The sequence below is a fragment of the Euprymna scolopes genome, chromosome 25, assembly GCF_053919585.1.
Source record: "Euprymna scolopes isolate OS-2025 chromosome 25, ASM5391958v1, whole genome shotgun sequence".
NCBI classification, from domain to species: domain Eukaryota; kingdom Metazoa; phylum Mollusca; class Cephalopoda; order Sepiida; family Sepiolidae; genus Euprymna; species Euprymna scolopes.
The window spans coordinates 107,964,207-107,982,526 of NC_136506.1; the positions used below are offsets into that span (position 1 = coordinate 107,964,207).

At 35.9% G+C, this 18,320-nt stretch overlaps 1 protein-coding gene across 2 annotated transcripts in view; it reads left to right on the forward strand.

Moving 5' to 3' along the window:
• LOC145247567 (amine oxidase [flavin-containing]-like) overlaps positions 1-17,404 on the forward strand; it is a 128,441-nt gene extending 111,037 nt beyond the window's left edge. For both annotated transcript variants that reach the window (XM_080109413.1, XM_080109414.1), the window contains 2 exons: positions 5,066-5,128; positions 16,877-17,404. In XM_080109413.1, coding sequence (XP_079965539.1) covers positions 5,066-5,128; positions 16,877-17,023 — 210 coding nt within the window. In that variant the 3' untranslated portion in view covers positions 17,024-17,404. The remainder of the gene's footprint in view (positions 1-5,065; positions 5,129-16,876) is intronic.
• Positions 17,405-18,320: the final 916 nt, after the last annotated feature.

Sequence of the window (18,320 nt, forward strand, 5' to 3'; positions counted from 1 at the left end):
TTACTCTTTCTATTTTCTCTCTCTGTGTCTCTATTAGAGAATAGAGAAAGAGAGAGGGAGAGGGAGGGAAAGAGAGAGAGAGGTGAATAACGTGGACAGTGGACACGTTTGCAGAAGAAGGGTCAGCTGACCAAATGACGTGGTGTCATGTGATGAGGTTAGCTGATTCTTTCGTGGCAGTTTGGTTTCGGGTGTTGAAGAAGACAGACGGCTTTTCAGCTGTCCCCCCCCCTGGGCTGGGGAGGACGCTGACGTGTACCATCAAGCAAGCAAGGTTCACCTCCATTCTGTGTCGACCTTTGGAAGGTGAATAAAAACATAAAACCTTAATTATCATCTTGGAGTGAATTCTTCATCCAACAGGCCAGCTCCCCTCCAAGAGACAATGAACACCAGAGGAACAACCGACGACACATGAATGAAAAGGTATGTTAAGAAATGCATGTACACAAACACACACCCACGAGACATGAACAATAAGATTAGAAACTAGACGATCACGTACACGAATCTCCTTCTTGACACTATTCCCTTCATGATACAATCTCCTTTATGACACCCCACTATATAACAGTAGTGAGGGAAGCTCTTTTCATTACCAGTCTTATTTGAGTGGACTAGACACTGAACATTGTGAATATTAAAATCACCACAGATATGAATGTTAACAGGAGGTAAAACAAGCAGGATCTTGTCAGTTTTGTCAGAGATTATCTGAATAATAATTCAGTTATGGGTTTTTAGAGTCTAGATCATTGTTGAAATAACTTTTCTCTGCTAGTTGAGGTATGACTTACTTTGGTTCTATAAAGTTTTAGAAGATCTATGCTCCCAGGCTTTGCCTACCATCTTTCGGGTGGAGTAAGTTTATGTTTTTAGGTTCAACAATCAGAGACGTCAGCCATATTAGTTTACAATGTTTTGTTCACAAGATAGAGCCTCGATCCAAAATGCTGATTTATTTTCGTTATTTACTTCAGGTACAGTTATATTTTCTAGCATGTGGTGCAATGGGGCCAAAAATAGGCCTGAAGATAGTCAGAGGTTATATCGACCGAAACATTGTGAAAATGACACTGAAGAGATGAGAACAATAGTCCAATATAATCCAAATAGTACATACATGTTGTCGTTAGCTAGAAAGCAGGCTAGTTTCACAGAGTTCCACAAGCAGGCAATTCTTGGAAAAAAAAGCTTTATCCATGTAATTTGTGTATAGATTATGGCACAGATGTAGAAAATTGTTGATAGTGGTTATAGCTAGGCAAGTTCTTTTTGTGAAAATTTGGCAAGGGGTGGGGCTATAGATTGAAGCCTAAATGAGTGCTTACTATGAAAATAATGATAGACCAGAGACAGAGTCGCAGCATCTCTTCTGTGAGAAATAGGTTTCAGGGAGGAGAAGGCATCATCTACTAGGTTTTGAAGCAAGTTTTGAATTCTGTCAAGGCAGGATATGTGCTTTGAGCAGCTCCTTCTCAAATATGGTAACACTATTCCATTTTAGGACGTATACATGTAGAGGATTGCGGATTGCGTTGGGAGTAAGATGCTTTCTGGAGCGACAGGATAAGGCAACCATTTTTCCACTGACCTTGGCAACAGATTTAGAGTAAGTCTTCCATTACAGGTCAGGAATGAAGGTCAGTCCTAGAAGCTTGTCAAAACATGGTGTTTCTTTGAAATGGAAGCCATTCATATCAATTGTGGCAAATTGAGGATCAGAACGTTGATGATGAAAAGGTATAAGTTTGGTTTTGGATGTATTAAAATTAACTGGCCACCTTTTTCCCATTGCACCAGAGGAAGAGAGTTACTCAAAGAGATATTAGTTGTTGTGGGCCTTTGAAGTGTTGTCATAGATGGTAGAATCGTCTGCATATATGTCGAGGAATGACGTAAGATCTAATTTGGAAGATCATTGATGAAGATGAGGAAGAGAGTTAGGCCTAGGATGGATCCTTGAGTTCTTTGAGCTTCGCGCTTCTGCTGATCCACGACTACTGGTATAGACCCCTCAAAGAGAAAGAATTCGATAGTTGAGAAGACAATTCTAAACATTATGTAATCTTGTGAAGTAGAATTTTATGCAAACCCTATTAAATGCTTTCAATATGTCAAAAGCTATTGCTTCAGAGAAGATAGTCTGTCGATAGCTTCACTGATTCTATATGAAATTACAGTCAGTAAAGCAGCAGTAGATCTTGCATAATGGAAACCACATTGCTTACGTTTCTAAAATTTTGAGATGAGGATTGTTTATTCATATTATTTGGATTCTTTGGACTACTATTCTCGAGTGTCATTTTCACAATGTTTCCGTTGATGTAACCTCCGACCTTCTTCAGGTGTATCTTGTCAAACTCAGAAATCTTTCTATTGAATTTGGGAATTTGCACGAAGTTTTGAACGAAATTCGGGGTAGCATGATCTCGTTCCCTCAACCATGATTTGGAAAGAAATCCTAAGTAATTTGCAATCGTATTTTCAGTTGCGCACATTGAGGATTGAACCTTCACCCTTCAGAAAAATGTAAATTTTACAATTGAATTTAACCAAGTAATCTATTCACTATACCACAGGTCGTTTGAATTAACTAAAAAATTTGTGTTTGAAATTTCGTGCAGATTTTCGAGTTTGGCAGAAAGATTCACAAGTGTGACAAGATAGATCAGAGATTACCTTGACCAAAACGTTGCGAAAATAACACTCAAGATGAGAAGAGTAGTAAAAAAATTGCGAATAAAACGAATAATAAATCCTCATCTCAAAAATTTTTTTAAATAATTTTCAGAGACCGTATAGCAGCGTATACCGGTCATAAATCTCATCAACTACGTTGAAAAAAGTAAGTAAAAAAAAAAAAGAAGAAATTCCTAATATTGTAGTGTGAAACGAATAACTGGCAAATCTGAAAAGAAAAGAGAAGAAAAATAAATAAATACGACCCTTGTCCAAGTGGAACTCATAACCCTTGCCTTTCAGTGCAGTAACAAGAACGAAATGGCCGGCGCGACAAGTTGAACATTTTGTCATTAACAGTTGATCGATGCACTTGTTTGCATTCTATTATTTTTTTTTACCGAGCTCAGCATTCGCTTTCTATATATCTTTCTTTCTTCCCATCTCTGTCTATGAGTATCTTTCATTCCATATCTCTAAAAATGTATATATTATTTATAAAGTAAGAGAACTGATCGCTGAATTTTTCTACCTTCCATTATTTTATTTATCTTTATCGATTTTTTTTTAATATCTCGCTCTCTCTTTCTCTCCATGGATATACGTATTAGTTTATCTTATTTTCTTTCTCGGTTTATTCCTAAACATATTATGAATTTTTAAAACTCAAGAGAACCGATACATTCATATATATATATATATATATATATATATATATATATATATATATATATATATATATATATATATATATATAAGATAGGTCACAGATTAGAGATCAAGTGAATTATCCTGTCAGATATTACATTGAGATAATACTTTCAGGGTGATCCTAGCCAAAAAGGTAAAGCTCAATATTTAAAAAATAGAGCAATTTATAAGTTTAATGATTAAAGTTAAATTCTGTAGATCAAAATATAAACACATATATTTAAGTTAAGAATTTATGTTTTGAAACAAGGAATATATGGATAAAATTGTTTTTATTTCCTTAATCCATGGATTTTCAATAATGGCTCTTATCATCAGAGGAAATGAAATGCAATTAGCAAAATGTTCAGCTATGAATAAACAAGTATTTTGCTTTGCAGCACATATATTGAAAATATATGTGCCCAGGTTGTATGAAATTCTTTTTTTCTATGACTCTTAATCATCATTCAAATAACATGTTCAATATATGTGCTGAAAAGCAAAATACGTGTTTATTTATAGTGTCATTGTCTATTATAACCTCCATTACTCTTTATCTCAAGTAAAAATAACAGAAAAAATTGTGCTTCGCCTTTGTTTGCACTTGCTAATTACCTAAATGATGAGAACGATAAAACCACAGGGTGGGTGTTTCTTTTTCTATCTAATATAGAGTAAAAAAAATTTTCCGAATTCATATCAAAGTCTGGGATGAAAATCTGACCAGCTATTTGCTTTCTCACTTCCTCTAATAATCTGAAATGCTTTCGTGAGACATTAAAAGCACAGATTTTACTCACTAAATTTCATAATGGAATGCAAGCACATATATTTATTTTCATACAAATAAATATACATTGGTTTTTACGGTGTGTGCATGTGTTATTGATTTTATACCAATTATATTTAGGAAAGCGTATTCCTTCCGGAGAAAGTGTAGGACTTTTTGCATGTTACCAAGGATGAAGAAACAAAAGCGAAGTTTTAGGAGTAATCAATTTAAACAAGTAAAATATTTTATTCATTAAAATATTTTCAATAGTGAACAGTTTTGATAATTAAAATGTTTTTTAATGAGAAAAAATTTCAATGAATAAAATATTTTAATGAGAAAAATGTTTTTAATATGTAAAAAATTTAATGATTAAACTAATTTAATCGGTAGATAATTTTAATGGGAAAATGTTTATGATGAATAAAAATGAATAAAATGTTTTTAATTGATAAACAATTTAAATGAATAGATTTTTTTAATGGATAAGCAGGTATAATGAGTAAAATGTTTTTAATGGATAAACAATTTTAATGAATAAAATGTTTTAATGAGTAAGTAGACTTTTTTATTTAAAAAAATACAAGCTAAAATTGAACCCTAATCCTTATTAATGTCATATTCACCATCTTTTAAGAGGGGTTTGTTAGAATTATTTGCAAACATAAAGAAGTAAACACAGACGTATAGGCATATATTTATATACAAATAACATTTTGAGTTTTTATGTAAAGGAAATTAACATTTAACTTTAGTTTTTATTGCCTTTTATTTGTTTTAACATTTTTTTTAGCATTTTTTTAAATGAATATACGTTTTATTGTCCAGTGCTGAATATCCCAGAAGCATTGGGGCTCAGATGAATGATTGCTTCGACATTTTTCATGATAGTTAATTTATTTCTTTTATTATTTGCAGATTCTTCATAAGATGGGCAAAATAGGGAAAGATGAAATTTGGCAGGATGAACCAGAAGATCCAGTAAGTATTGAAGAGTTTATGCTTGAACTCATAATTAAACATTCTTTGTGGAAATTATGGGATAATGTAACATAAGGAAAGTGAGATTGAAGAGCCAGCGCTCTAGAGAAAGGGTATTCTGTCTTGCAAAATGCCTGAACAATTCTGTCGAGATTCCCCGGCAGATGAGCTTCAGAGAATTAGCAATAAACTATCCCCTTCTCAAAGAGAGAAGTCAAAGCCATGTAGGATGAAAGCCATGCAACAGAACTAAAGTCATACTTCAGCCAATAGGGAAAAAGGAATCTTAACAATGACTTAGACTCTGTTGGCTTTCATGCAGAGAGAAATCCTTCGGCTCTAGTCTCTATCTCATCGCTGCAATGTTGAATCTATGTGCTTGTTTTATAAGTATATCCACAGACTGTGCCCCAAAGAACTTACAGCACTTGTAATTCTGCTCAACTTAAATACTCCAACTAACCAGACTAGCAGCAAAATCATACCTCTTCCCTGTAGATTTTCCTAAGTGTTGGAAAGTTTTACTCTAATAACTTCTTTTCTCGGACTACTTTCCTTTAGGATTTCCTCTCTTCTCCCTATTTTTCCAGCTGTCCAATAATGCAGAAATTTATTTGTAATGTGTTAATAATATAATAATCTTGTTGCATAACTTCCCACTTAGATGATTCCTATATCTCTGAAGCAAATATCCAATTGTTTTTCTTACATTTGGCTCACCACTTATCAAGGCTAATAGCTATTCGAGGACACGGAATGATTATCAGCATAAAGATGAGGAACATTATGGGAGTAATAATATTGACTAAATGTATGAACTGAGTTTGAATACTTATGAAGCGGTTTATAAATTTGTTGATATTGGACTTATAATCACAAGGACGCAGTCTCGTGCTAATGTGTTCAACAGGCAGTGTAACCATTGGGGTTTGTATTACTATACACATAGATTTGAAAAGTTGTCAAAAAACAAATATATAACAAATAAATGTTATCAAATGCAAGATAAGTTACTTTTTTACCTAACTGGATAATTTTTAGCGTTTTTATTCAATGTAACATGTTTATTCAGCTCGAAATACAAACAGGCATGGATGCCAAAGTGGAGGCAGACACTCCGTGTAGTGTAGTAGTAAACTGTATACTGGGCATACTAAAAATTTCGCAGTACGCTTGACGATTGTGGATGTGTGTAAAAATTTAACCGACCAAGGCCGTATGGAGGCGCCAGTCAATACAGACGTGGAATCTCCATGTGTGGAGACAGACGAACATATCAGGAAAGATATCGTTTCGCGAGAATTGGCTGCGAGTGCGAAGTGAGGAGCAGGATGCAATGGCGCTTATTGTTGAGCCGAAAAATGACGAGATTTAGGTGAAGGAACCGACGGAATGTGTTGATAATTTAGCTGCTCGAGATAGCGATGAAAGTTTTGATATTGGTAAAAACGATACGATAAAGATTATTGAGGACAGAAAACCTCAAAATGTGCGCTATGACGACAATACTGAGCATAAAGATAAAAAGTTTGACTCAGATGAAAGAAAAGAAATTCATTCAGGTAGCACGGAAAAGGTACGAGAAAGTAATCTTGCTATTACTACTACTACTACTACTACTACTACTACTACTACTGGTGAAAATGCTGCAATTCCTACCGGGAATAATAAGAGAGTATATGAGAGGGAGACGTTTATGAAGAAAGTCAGCCAGGGTAAACTTTCCCGTAATGGAAAGAGGTAAAATTGATGAAATGAATAACGTTAATAAAACTATACGTATCGGTGATGATGTACACGAAAGCAAATCGAGTGATATTAAGAAAGCCAGCAAGGCTAAACTCTTCCGTGATGGAAAGAAGATTGGTGAAACAAATGACGTTCACAAGAATATGTGCATCGGCGATGATGTTGACAAAACGGGTTGAGTGATAATGACGACGATGACGGAGCCGATAATGATGATAATAAGTTTAATGAAGGCAGTTGTTACGGTCATAGAGATAAGACGAACGCTGATAATGGCAACGACGATGACGTTGGTGGTTATAGGAGCAAACCAAATGATGAAAGAGACGATGACGATAGTGATGACGTGCACGATGATAAATCTGGTGCTGCTGATGAAAATAGAGTAAACGACGTTGACGAGAAATATAAAGTTAAGCTAGACTACGTGGAAGGCCATGCTTATAAAAATAAATTAAACAATGAAGACGACGATGACGATGATGGCGATGGTCATAAGAATGTGTCAGAAGAGGGTTATGACGACAAAGACAAAATAAATGATGAAGACACTGATGACTAGAAGAATAAGTTAAGAGACGAACACGACAATGATTATAAAAAGAAACTAAGTTATAAAGACAGAAAAGATTATACGAAAAATAACAAAGACTTTCCGCTGTTTATCGAAATACATCATTATGCTAAATTTAAAATGGAAATTAAAGTTTTACCGCTCTATATTTAACTCAATTACATTTTAACTAAGTAGAAAACTTTCAAAAATACTTAATAAACAAAATATAAAATCCACACTTCTTGTATTTTTCGTTTCTTTATTTTGGAGGGTGGGGGTGAGGTTCCATATTTATGAATCTATAAAACGTGTTTTCTTTTTCGTTTTTAAAAACACAGTGAATTCTACAAGAGTCACATGCGCGGCTCACGCGCTTTCTTGATGTAGTTAAAATAGTAAGAAAACACGACGCTATTTCAATTTCGTAACTGTTGACCAGTCGATAAAGGAGCAGAGTCCAAATATAAGAGTTTCAGGTTCACGTCAATGTAACGTTTTTCTTTGGGGGGCGGGACGAAAGTTTTAACATTGAAAAAGGTTAATTTATGTGCTTTTTTACGTTCTACATTTCCTTTTTTTTATCAAAATGAAACGAAAAATCCTTATTTAGTTTTCGTGTGTTTTCTTTTTATGTGTTTTTTGGGTTTATTTTTATTTGGGTTTTTACTTTTGGGGGGATTACGGTGATAAGTGAAATTATTGCAGTAATTAATAAAACAAATAATCAAAGATAAATACACGGAAGAAGTTTCGTTTCATTTCATTAGGATAGGATTACATGTTTTAGTTCTTAAATACAATTTCTACTTCCTTATAACTATTTTAAAGCGCGGAGGCCGGTAATCAACAAGTCAATATTAACACAGCTTCAACGACTAAATGGATGTTTTTTCTTTTTTTTCCCTCTCCACACAGCATGCCTACTACGTCAATTTTTTTCTTTTCCCCCTCGCTGCTATTTAAAATTTTTTTTACGGCTGGGGGTTGATCAATACTCTCTTCACCCGTTTCTGACATTCCGATAGCCATTCTTACCATGAGGAGTTGGAGGTGTCTATTCCGAAAGTCGTTCGTAACATGAGGAGGTTAGGGGTTGGGCAGCAAAAGCAGCAGCAGCAGCAGCAGCAGCAGCAGCAGCAGCAACGACGACGACAACAACAACAACAGCAACAAACATGCTTGAACTTTTTTAGGGGGGCACGCTTGTACCGAGCTACGCTGGTTAGCAACTACTGCTAATTATAAAAAAATAAGCATCCATTATTTTTACTATATAATATTTTAGATTGTTTTTTTAATTCCTTTTAAGGTGAAATATTTAAAATTCTAAATTTATTCTGATTTCATTTCAACTATCATAAAAGGGAGCTCACAAATGCGAATCGGAATCTTCGGACACATTATGAAAACTAAAATGCAAATTTGTTTTTATTGATTACGTTTAGGGTCTAACATACGCATTCAGACAGCTGTACACCCACTCACCCGCACGCACACAAGCACAAGCTTATAAACGACACAAAAATGTCGCCTATGCATAATTTCAAACTTTCAGACAATTTTTACAATAATACTTAATAATATGCAGAACGCTAGTATCATAATTATGTTCATATATATGTATATATAAATAAATACGTATACGCACAAACATATTTTTTTATTACATTATCACCCCAAACAAGGCACATTGCCACTTGATGTAGGGGCTACTATCAGGGACATAAGCTACAGGGGTACTTTGTAGGGAGTGGGCAGCAAGATGTCGGTTCACGTTACACTTGAACTTCTGCATGTCAGTACATTTGGGGAAGTAGGGACCTGGAATGGAATTCCAGAGTCTAGCGGTTCTGGGGAAGAAACTACTGGAGTAGAAAGATCTTTTGCATCTAGGGATCTCTACTGTGTGGGGGTCAGATTTAGCTTCCTGTCGGGTTTGTCGAGGATGTTTACGTCGTGGGGGCACAAGTATCTGCAGATCGCTAGAGCATTCACCATTAAAATACTTATAAAACAGGCAGAGGGATGCTATATTTCGTCGATGGGACAGAGGCTGGAGCTTAGATGCCAGTTCATGGTCTATCAGATTGGTGACTTTCTTTTGAACCTTGTCTAGGAGCGAGAGACTGGTAGCAGATGTACCAGCCCAAATGTGATAGCAATACTCCATACATGGGCGAATGGTGGTCTTATAGAGGTACAGGATACTTTCGGGTGTTAGTAATTTTCTAGCACAGTAGAGAGAGCCTACCTTCTTCGCAGCGGCCCTGGCAACGCTTTCAATGTAATTGTTCCAACTCATGTTTCCTGTAAACGTTAGGCCAAGCAGTTTGAAAGATGTACTCTCAGATAAAGTGTCGTTGGCCATTGCTATTGGTGGTATGTGTTACATTTGTTTTCCTGTCATGCCTTTTATAGAGTGTGGTGTCATCAGCATATATACCCATCTCAGAGGCAATTTTGTCGGGGAGATCATTAATGAATATTAGGAATAATAGAGGTCCAAGGATAGACCCTTGAGGCACTCTCGCATTTATATCATATTGTTTAGATGTACGACCGCCGAGGACAACCTTGATATGTCTCTTATCTAAGAAGGACAGGAATTCCCTGTTTATCCTTGAGACTTAATTATTGACTGGAATACTATCATTTTAAATCCAAACTTAGCATGTAAGTTATTTTATAAGATATGGTGAATGGCCCATGAGCACGAGGGCACACCTCTTTCATTAACACATTGTTCTACAATGTAGTTTGTGAAAACATTTTATGCTTACCATAATTACATTGTTACTTTTTCCGTTTTTGAAGATTTCTTAGTATTTTTACTGCCAGTTTGATACCTTTGTATATTAACTGTGATAAGTATTTTCTTCTCCTAAAGATTATTTGTCTTAGTCCAAAGACACCCAACAACATCTCTACTTTAAAAGCCATCACCTCAAAAGATGTCTTAAATCCATACCCTACTCCCAGCACGCAGAATCTGCACCATAGTCACAGATAAACACCTTTCAAACGATCCGACTAAATGAACTGCAAATTGGATACTCATCACACCTAATACGTAAAGGTAGATCAAATAAGAAACCTCCAAATCGGATCAAAGAACAAATTCTAGAATACGTCTCTACATACAATGCAAGCAAATTAGAGCTGTTTACAGAGATAAAAGAAACAAAAAAGCAAAAAAACTTGTCCTACTCAATCAAAACGCCAAACTAAGCAACATACTAAAGCAACAGAAATAAAAAGCAAAAGCCAACCCAAAACCCTTAAACACATTCTAATCTCATCCAAACTCAATCAACATACAACACAAGGGGTTACAAAATACAACAAACAGGGATGTGGAGCTTGTGACATAATAATAAGGGAAACACGTACATTCAAAATAAAAAAGACCCAGACTTCACCTCTAGAAATGTAATGCATGCACTAAAAGGCAGAACATGCGACAAATCCTATATAAGCGCCACTAAAAACCTCAACAATAGAGTGGGCTTAAATAGAAGTAATTTAAAGGTGCTCGTCTGAACTCCAATCCCTGGTCCCCCCTCGCCAATCTTTCATAAAAAACACCCGTCTAGCTGAATCCACTGTGAAAAATTTCCCCCACTCTATATCTGTGCCTAAATCAAAACGCGGATTTCATGAACAAAGCTTCTTTCTTAGAACTGCACGCCTGTGGAACTCTGTTCCGTTTGCCTGCTTCCCTCCGGACTACAACTTGGATGTCTTCAAGTCTAATGTTAACAAATTCCTAATGAACCGCCCCCTTAAGTAAACACTTCATCAAATCTCCTCACTAACGTAATGTACTTGCAATAACCCTTATCCCTGAGTGGCTTCCGGGCCTTGATAAGTGGTGATCACTGTGTACAAAAAAAAAAAAAAATCATAAAAAACAGACTCCTATATGTTTTGTAACACGTACGTGTATGCAGTGAAAATAGCTCCAGAATTCTGCCAAATTTTCAAACCGATTATTAGTTTTACTTACAGACACAAGAAAAAAATAATCGAATTCACTCCCGTATTGAATAAAGCTTAATAATAGCAGGTAAAGAAACAAGATACAAAACGCATTAATGCACACATGAATATTTATATCTCCACAAACAAGTCAGAACAGGCACGTTGAAGCGCGTGCGTGCACCCACCACACACTTAAACTTTTCATTTGCTTCTAATGTAACACATTACACAATATCAGTCAAACCTAGCTACTAGACTAAAAGCGTTAACGAAATAATTTATATTCTTTTTGTTTTATTTCATTTTATTTTATCTTTATTCACGGAAACGTCTCTTTTTTATTATCAACAAGTGTTTCTTAATCAATACCGTGTAAGATAAATAAAAAAATATATATTTAATAGCATAGAACACACAAAGATAGTAATTAGAATGATTAACGAAAAATAATACAGAATATATTAAATTAATCCCGAAAAATATAACAACGATTAAAATATTAATAATTAGTTATTAAATTATAACTGTTTTCGATAAGAAATATTATGGATGTCTTAACAGACTAAAAATAGAAATGAATTCAAATTTAAAAATCCAAATGAAATAAAAACGGATTTCTTGCCCCCCCCCCAAAAAAAAAAAACAGGTGCCAGACAACGTTTCAACAAGGGATAGTTAAATTAATATTCAATTACTTGGAAAATGTATGAATAAAATAATAGTTGAAAGAACTAGTAATAATTAACGATGTATGCATAGATGGATGTGGGTTAAAGCACACACACACACACACACACACACACACACACACACACACACACACACACACACAGACGCTCCCTTCATACACACGCGCACTCTCACACGCATGCGCAAACGCACACATATACACATGAAACAACGCAACCGCGGAAAAAAACATGGGCATACATTTACCCCCCCCCACACACACACACTTACTTCCCCCACAAAAGCAAGAAGAATGATAAAAAATAAAAAGATAAAAAATATAAATCACTAACGCATCTACAACCCTAATTTCTATGGAATTAACTCAACCCGAACCCAACCCATTCAAACGGTAGGCGGCCACACTTCAATTGAAAATCACATTTCACTTAGTGAGAAAGACGTTTATTTTCCGAACCTATCTTTTATAACAAAATACCGGATAAGGGTGTAAAAACAGCTCGAAATGTATTGTAAACATTCAAACTTAGTGTTGGTAGCTCCACTCCCATATATATATATATATATATATATATATATATATATATATATATATATATATATATATATATATGTGTGTGTGTGTGTGTGTGTGTGTGTATGTGTGTGTGTGTGTAGTGAGGGAGAGAGATAGAGAGAGAGAGAGAGAGAGAGAGAGAGAGACAGACAGATAGATAGATAGTAAAAATATTTATAACATAATAATTAATACGTTCACAAATTTTCAACATAATAGTTTCATGTACGATCGTTTCTGCGACGATATGCATTTTTAATGGCATCAAGTCTCTTCATCAGTGTAGGGCATAGACGCTAAGTTCGAAGTTAAAACATGGCGCCATGACTAAAGTGTAGGTAGTTCTCGATTATACAGCAATTTGAGAGTTAGAGGGATTGTTAGGCTATTACAATTACAATCCACTTTAAATAACGCACGAAACAATTAACTTGAACACAAAACAACTAATGAGTCACTATGTATCAAGGTCAAAAGCTAGCCGAGTATCAGAATTAAGGAGATGAATCTATTATCAAATGAATAAGGATTTTTTTTATTACATTTTCACCTCAAACAAGGCATATTGCCACTTTGGTGTAGGGGGCTACAATCAGGGGTAACATCTACTGGGGTACTATGTAGGGATTTGGGCAGCAAGGTTACACTTGAACTTCTGCACGTCAGTACAGTTGGGGAAGCAGGGACATGGAATGGAATTCCAAAGTCTAGCGGTTCTGGGGAAGAAACTACTGGAGTAGAAAGATCTTTTACATCTAGGGATCTCTAGTGTGTGGGGATCAGATTTAGCTTCCTGTCGGGTTTGTCGAGGATGTTTACGTCGTGGGGGCACAAGTATCTGCAGTTCGTCAGAGCATTCTCCATTAAAATACTTGTAGAACAGACAGAGGGATGCTACATTTCGTCGATGGGACAGAGGCTGAAGCTTAGATGCCAGTTCAGGGCCTATCAGATTAACGACTCTTTTTTTTTAACCTTGTCTAGGAGCGAGAGACTAGTAGCAGATGTACCAGCCCAAATGTGACAGCAATACTCCATACATGGGCGAATGGTGGCCTTATAGAGGTACAGGATACTTTCGGGTGTTAGTAATTTTCTAGCACGGTAGAGAGAGCCTACCTTCTTCGCAGCGGCCCTGACAATGCTTTCAATGTAATTGTTCCAACTCATGTTTCCTGTGAACGTTAAGCCAAGGAGTTTGAAAGATGTACTCTCAGATAAAGTGTCGTTGGCCATTGCTATTGGTGGTAGAGAAAGTTTCTTTTAATTATTGAAGGAAACCAGTTTAGTCTTGGCAACATTGAATGTGACCATCCATTTTTGTCCCCATTGGGCGATAATTTAATGGGTCCGTTCTTTCTCCAGAATTCTTGAATACTGGTACCACAAAAGCAGTTTTCCAACAGCCCGGAAACCAAGATTCATTAAGGCATTTGTTGTATAGTTTGGAGAGAACTGGAGCTACTTCGGCTGAGCACTTTTTTAATAGCACAGCTGGGATGAGATCGGGTCCACATGCCTTTGAAGTGTCAAGGTTCTTTATGATAACATGCACCTGAACAGGGATGATTTTCAGATCGTCTAGCGTGGCGTCTGTCCGCATAGGAAAGTCAGGTAGGGAGTGGTTGAGAGGGTCCAGTGTGGAGCTTGAGGCAAACCGACTTGCAAGCATGTTAGTCTTCTCGGTTGCTGAGCAAACAATCTCGTGATTGTTGGTTAGTGGGAGAATTGTTGATTTCCCATTATTTACTACACTGTTGTAGATTTTCCAGAAGTCACGAGTTCCTAGTTTTTGTGCTTCGATGCGTTTTTTAGTGGTTTCAGTAAATTCTATTTTAGCTATCGCTATTTTTTTCTTAACGTTATTTCTAGCTTCTATATACTCCTGTCTGTTTGAACTGGACTTATGTCGGTTAAGTCTGAGGTATGCATGCTGCCTTTGAGCAATGGCAGTTGCGCAAGTCGAAGTAAACCATTGAGGAGAGTGGGGCTTGCTATAAAATTTCCGCATGGGGACATGTGCTTCTATTGCAGTTTTGAACCATTCAGTGGTCTCATTTGCGCACTGTTCAGCAGGAAAAGAAAAAATATTTTCCCATGTGGCATCTCTGATAAGATCTCTGATGGCTTCCCAGTCAGCCTTTTTATAATATCACGTTGTTTTGAGCACTGGCTCTTCAGTTTTGGCTCTAGAGTTTCGGGCGATACCAACCATTATCGCTGCATGATTAGCGTCCCCAAGTGTGCTGTCGGCATTCGTTATACAATCATCAGGAACTGTGGTCAAAAACAGATCTAGAAGTGATGCGTATTGTTCTTGCTGGTCAGGGAAACGGGTTGGGAACGTAACCATTTGTGATAGGGAGTGAGATATAGAGAAGCAATGTGTTCTGCTGCCCGCTGCATCTGCGTAATTAGAGAATCCAAGCCAGTTTTTGTGGTGGACATTAAAGTCACCAAATACATGTACTTGTGCGCTAGTGTCGAGGGAGAGTGCTGTATCATAAGAGGAAATCTCGATAGTGATCCAGTTTTATTTCAATATTAAAATATTATAATCACACAGAAACGTTATTATGTAGGTACCTGTTAGATTAAAAAAATGTTAATCCAGTATTTTTGTTTTTATAAAATAAAATTTGATCGGAAAACGATTTTTAGCAGGTGTTATTATGATGGTTGTGTGTTGAATTATGTCCCCTGGCTGTTGATCTTAATATAAGCAGAAAATAGCGGACAAGATATTTCGCTGTTAAAATGTGTTTTTTCTTGTTTTAGAAATATCTAATGAATTTGCGTAATGTTTGGTGCATTGTCTTTTTAAAAAGTAATACGTAAGTACATAATGATATTTTGCCATTTTGTTTATTTTCTTTTTATAAGCATTTGTTAATATTGTGATAAAACTGGATAAGTGCCGAAATTTCATTACCCATAAGGGCGGTTAAGGACAACGGGAATAGCATCGAATAAAAATAAATACCTCACAGTATTGTATATTTCTATGTTCTTTCTTCGCGTCGTCTTCTGCTATCTCGTAATGATTTGACATGACTGTTTGAATGGAAACATCCGCGACTCACCTGTTGTTGTGATCTTCTGTTTAACTCAACGAATGTCCTCACGCATGGAACAAAATGGAGACTCGGTAGCTTTAAAAGTTTTATTTAGAGAAGGGTTGTTTACGAGAGAAGAGACCAGTCTAATTCTGATTACTTCTGAACTTGTTTTGTTCTTACTTTCTTAAAATGGTCAACGCACGGACAGAGTCTCGAGGCAATATTCTACATTGTCGGACACGTCTTGCCGCTCTCTGACTTGAACTGCATTGAAACTGTCTGTGTCCCGAATACGCGACGTAATCTCGATGTCATGTGATTCCACACCTGCATTTCTATCTTTTTTAGTCCAGGGATGTAAGTTTTGAACTTTCGCTTCAATCACGCTAGCTGCACTGGGTCTATTTTCTTTCCGATGCCAGGTTATCTTGACATGGATATATGTAACCGTCACCGAAGCTCATACTAATTCTTTTTTTATACAGACGTTTCACCCCAAACAAGACACAGGGCCACTTAGTCGTGAAGGGTTACTATTTGAGAGTAGATTTGCAGGGATACTATTTAGGGAGTTGGGCAGCGAGATATCTCTTCACATTAAACTTCAACTTCTGCATGTCAGTACAGTTAGGGAAGCAGCAGGGGCCCGGGAGGGATTTCCAAAGTGTAACAGCTTGAGGGAAAAGGTTATTTGAATAGAAGGCTTTACGGCATCTAAGGATATCTACAGTGTAGGGGTAGGATTTTGCTGCTTGTCGAGTTTGTCGGTGATATTGTCGTCCAGGGAGTATTAGTGCCCGGAGTTCGTCAGAGCACTTGCTATTGAAATATTTGTAAAACAGGCAAAAGGATGCTACGTTTCGGTGATGGGACAGAGGTTGGAGTTTATTTGATAGTTCAGGACCTATTAGGCTGGCGACTCTCTTTTGAACCTTCGCCGAAATTCATTCCCGAAATTATAACAACAGAATTTTATTTAATCAACAACCAAAGAAACGAAGCGCCCTTAGAAGAAAGTAGAAAGTTTTTTTTAGTGCTTTCTACTTCAAGGGCGACAACTTACGTACTTGATGTATTATAGTTTATGGTTTGTTTATCTTTCTCTTTTTTTTTTTGATGTATTATAGTTTATGGTTTGTTTTCTTTATCTTTTTCAGGAAGTGAAGCCCAGACCGTTTAAGGAAACATTCTTTGAGCGACACATGCCTTCCGTTCCTGGTTTTCTGCGAGCCTCTGGCTTCTCGCTGGCAATGATTGCCGTGGCAGCTGCAGCATATTGGTATTTACAGCACAAAACAGATTAGCGCTTTAACAACTATAAAGAAATGTAAAAAAAAAAATGATATAAAGATTTCGAATGTTCGATTCTAATTTTATATTCAGATTGATTTTCTACTTATGGAAAGAGCATATACAATTTCAAACTTTTATCCCTGTAAATTATCTCAACGATCATTTTGGCATTGCCAGTAAAATTAAGCAACTTTATTATAGTAATAAATAATACATTTTTAAAGTCGCTAATAAATATATTTTCTTAAAGAAACCAAAATTTGAATATGTTTTAATGAAATATTAATCAATACAGAGTTGTGACTTCGCTGCATGAAAGGATGCTAAATAAATGTGAATAAAATTGCTGGACAATCAATATATTTTCCTGGTAAAAATGCAAAAAATTAAAACAACAAATAATTTATATCAAACACTGCCGACCTGTATACTTTTTAACGTGTGGAGATAGTTATAAAATATTTTTTTTTATTTCAGAATTTTATTGCGATGGCAATCGAGATAATGGATTAACTTCGGTTAACTTCGCGCTAAAAATATAGTACAAGTACTGATCCTTCCAGCAACATTAAGTCCAAATTGCAAGCCAAGTTTAGCTAAATTAAGCGATACTTTCGGCCAGTAAGTTATTTTCATGTGGCGATAAGACAGACGATATAAAATTCTGAGATAACAAATTGTACAAACGATTTTCACAGATTAAAAGTATGAGAGTCAGTAGAGAAATTTACTACAATTGCTATAAATTACACGTTTTTTTTTATTTTCTGTTTATTTTACGTTCTCCATTTTCTGTTAAGATCGAATGTCATGGCTTATTCTACAACCTTGCTACCAGATATCAGGCTAGACTTAGAGTCATTTATAAAAAAGAAAAACATGTATGAACTTCCGGGTTAGAAATTGGCTACAGCTGCATGGATTTCGCATTGTAGGCTTGTATGTTTGCTTTGCGTATGTGTTATATTGACTATTAACACTTGTATGGGTTATTTGATAACCACTGTAAACAATGCTGCTATTTTAAGCATAATTGGAGGCGGAAATTGTGAGTTAATACTTTTTCAACACTATTAGTGCGTAAATAAGAATAGATCTGATTCTATAGTTCACGACGGTATATAGTAAACCAATCACTCATCTACATACTCTAACCTGGAACCAACGAAATGTGCTTATATCGCGTTAACGATAGATTAGTGTTAAAGCTTCGTATCCGAGTCCATTTCAAAGTACATATTGGCATTTTTGCTTGAGTCAGTGGTAGTTTTTTTCATATTGAATTCAATTCTGTTTCTAACAACAGCA